Here is a 1,085-nt window from a genome sequence, read left to right as displayed (position 1 = left end):
TTTTGCGGTTGATGCTCTTATCATTTTTGGACATATCATAAAATAATTAAAAAAATTTAAAAAATCAAAAAATACTTTTATATAATTTTTAACGTTTTATTTTGCAATATGGATAAAAATCAAAAGGGTGAAAACTGTTGCCATATATGTAACAAAAATGTTGCTAGATCCACAACGTTACACAGACATATCGACGATATACATAAAAAACCTGGAACTTGTTCAGAGTAAGTTATGAATAAAAAACTAGGGAACTATCTCGAACATTGAGTAGAATACTTACTGGTGGTGGTATTTTGCAAATATGAACTCAATTAACTAAAAATTTGTGTTTTGCATTTATTGATTTTTTATGGTATTTTTTTGTTATTTTATGTGTATTTGTATTGTCAAAACAAAATGTGGAAAAATTTTGTCAAAAATGTAACAACAATTTCGCTAGATCCACAACATTCAACGTTACGCAGACATTTTAACGGTATACATAACACCTGGAACTTGTTCAGAGTAAGTTATTAATAAAAAACTAGGGAACTATCTCGAACATTAAGTAGAATACTTACTGGTGGTGTTACCTTAAATCACTGTAGTTGATCAGGACCCATAAAAATTGAATGCTCTTTCTATTTTCACATTAATTTTATTTTTTAGGTGCAATAAAACATTTCTGGACCTAAAGTCTCTTAACCAGCATATTCGAACTGAACACAATCAAAGGGACAATTCATTGAAGGAGTGTTGCAAGCTATGTGATGTTAAATTTAGCAATAAAAGCAATTTAATCAAACATATGCGCCAAGTTCATCCGGCTGAAAATGATTATAAAAGCCTTGCGTCGTTGAAATGTCCTTTATGTGAGTCAACATTTAATGCTACATCAAAGCTTCACGAGCACATTGAAATAGACCATGATGTACACTTGGAGGTTGTGTCTAAGGTCTTTGAATCTGTTGACGGTAAATATTTTCTTTTTTCTTATTGAAATGATAGTTATCCATGTATATATAATAAACATTATATATGTATATTTTTTTTATGATTCAGAATTTAAAAAATGGAAAAGTGTCATTGAAAAAGAAAATCTT

At 29.0% G+C, this 1,085-nt stretch overlaps 1 protein-coding gene across 1 annotated transcript; it reads left to right on the top strand.

Moving 5' to 3' along the window:
* Positions 1-108: 108 nt before the first annotated feature.
* Positions 109-956, top strand: LOC100573312 (zinc finger protein 629-like; the record flags this gene model as incomplete). The annotated part of the gene is made up of 2 exons (XM_029491966.1): positions 109-227; positions 652-956. Coding segments are annotated over exons 1-2 (424 nt in total), but the record flags the coding sequence as incomplete, so codon positions are not given.
* Between the last annotated feature and the right edge of the window lie 129 nt (positions 957-1,085).

This window comes from Acyrthosiphon pisum, unplaced genomic scaffold (assembly GCF_005508785.2).
Source record: "Acyrthosiphon pisum isolate AL4f unplaced genomic scaffold, pea_aphid_22Mar2018_4r6ur Scaffold_19937;HRSCAF=20628, whole genome shotgun sequence".
NCBI classification, from domain to species: Eukaryota; Metazoa; Arthropoda; class Insecta; order Hemiptera; family Aphididae; genus Acyrthosiphon; species Acyrthosiphon pisum.
This window is presented reverse-complemented; position numbering and strand designations above follow the sequence as displayed.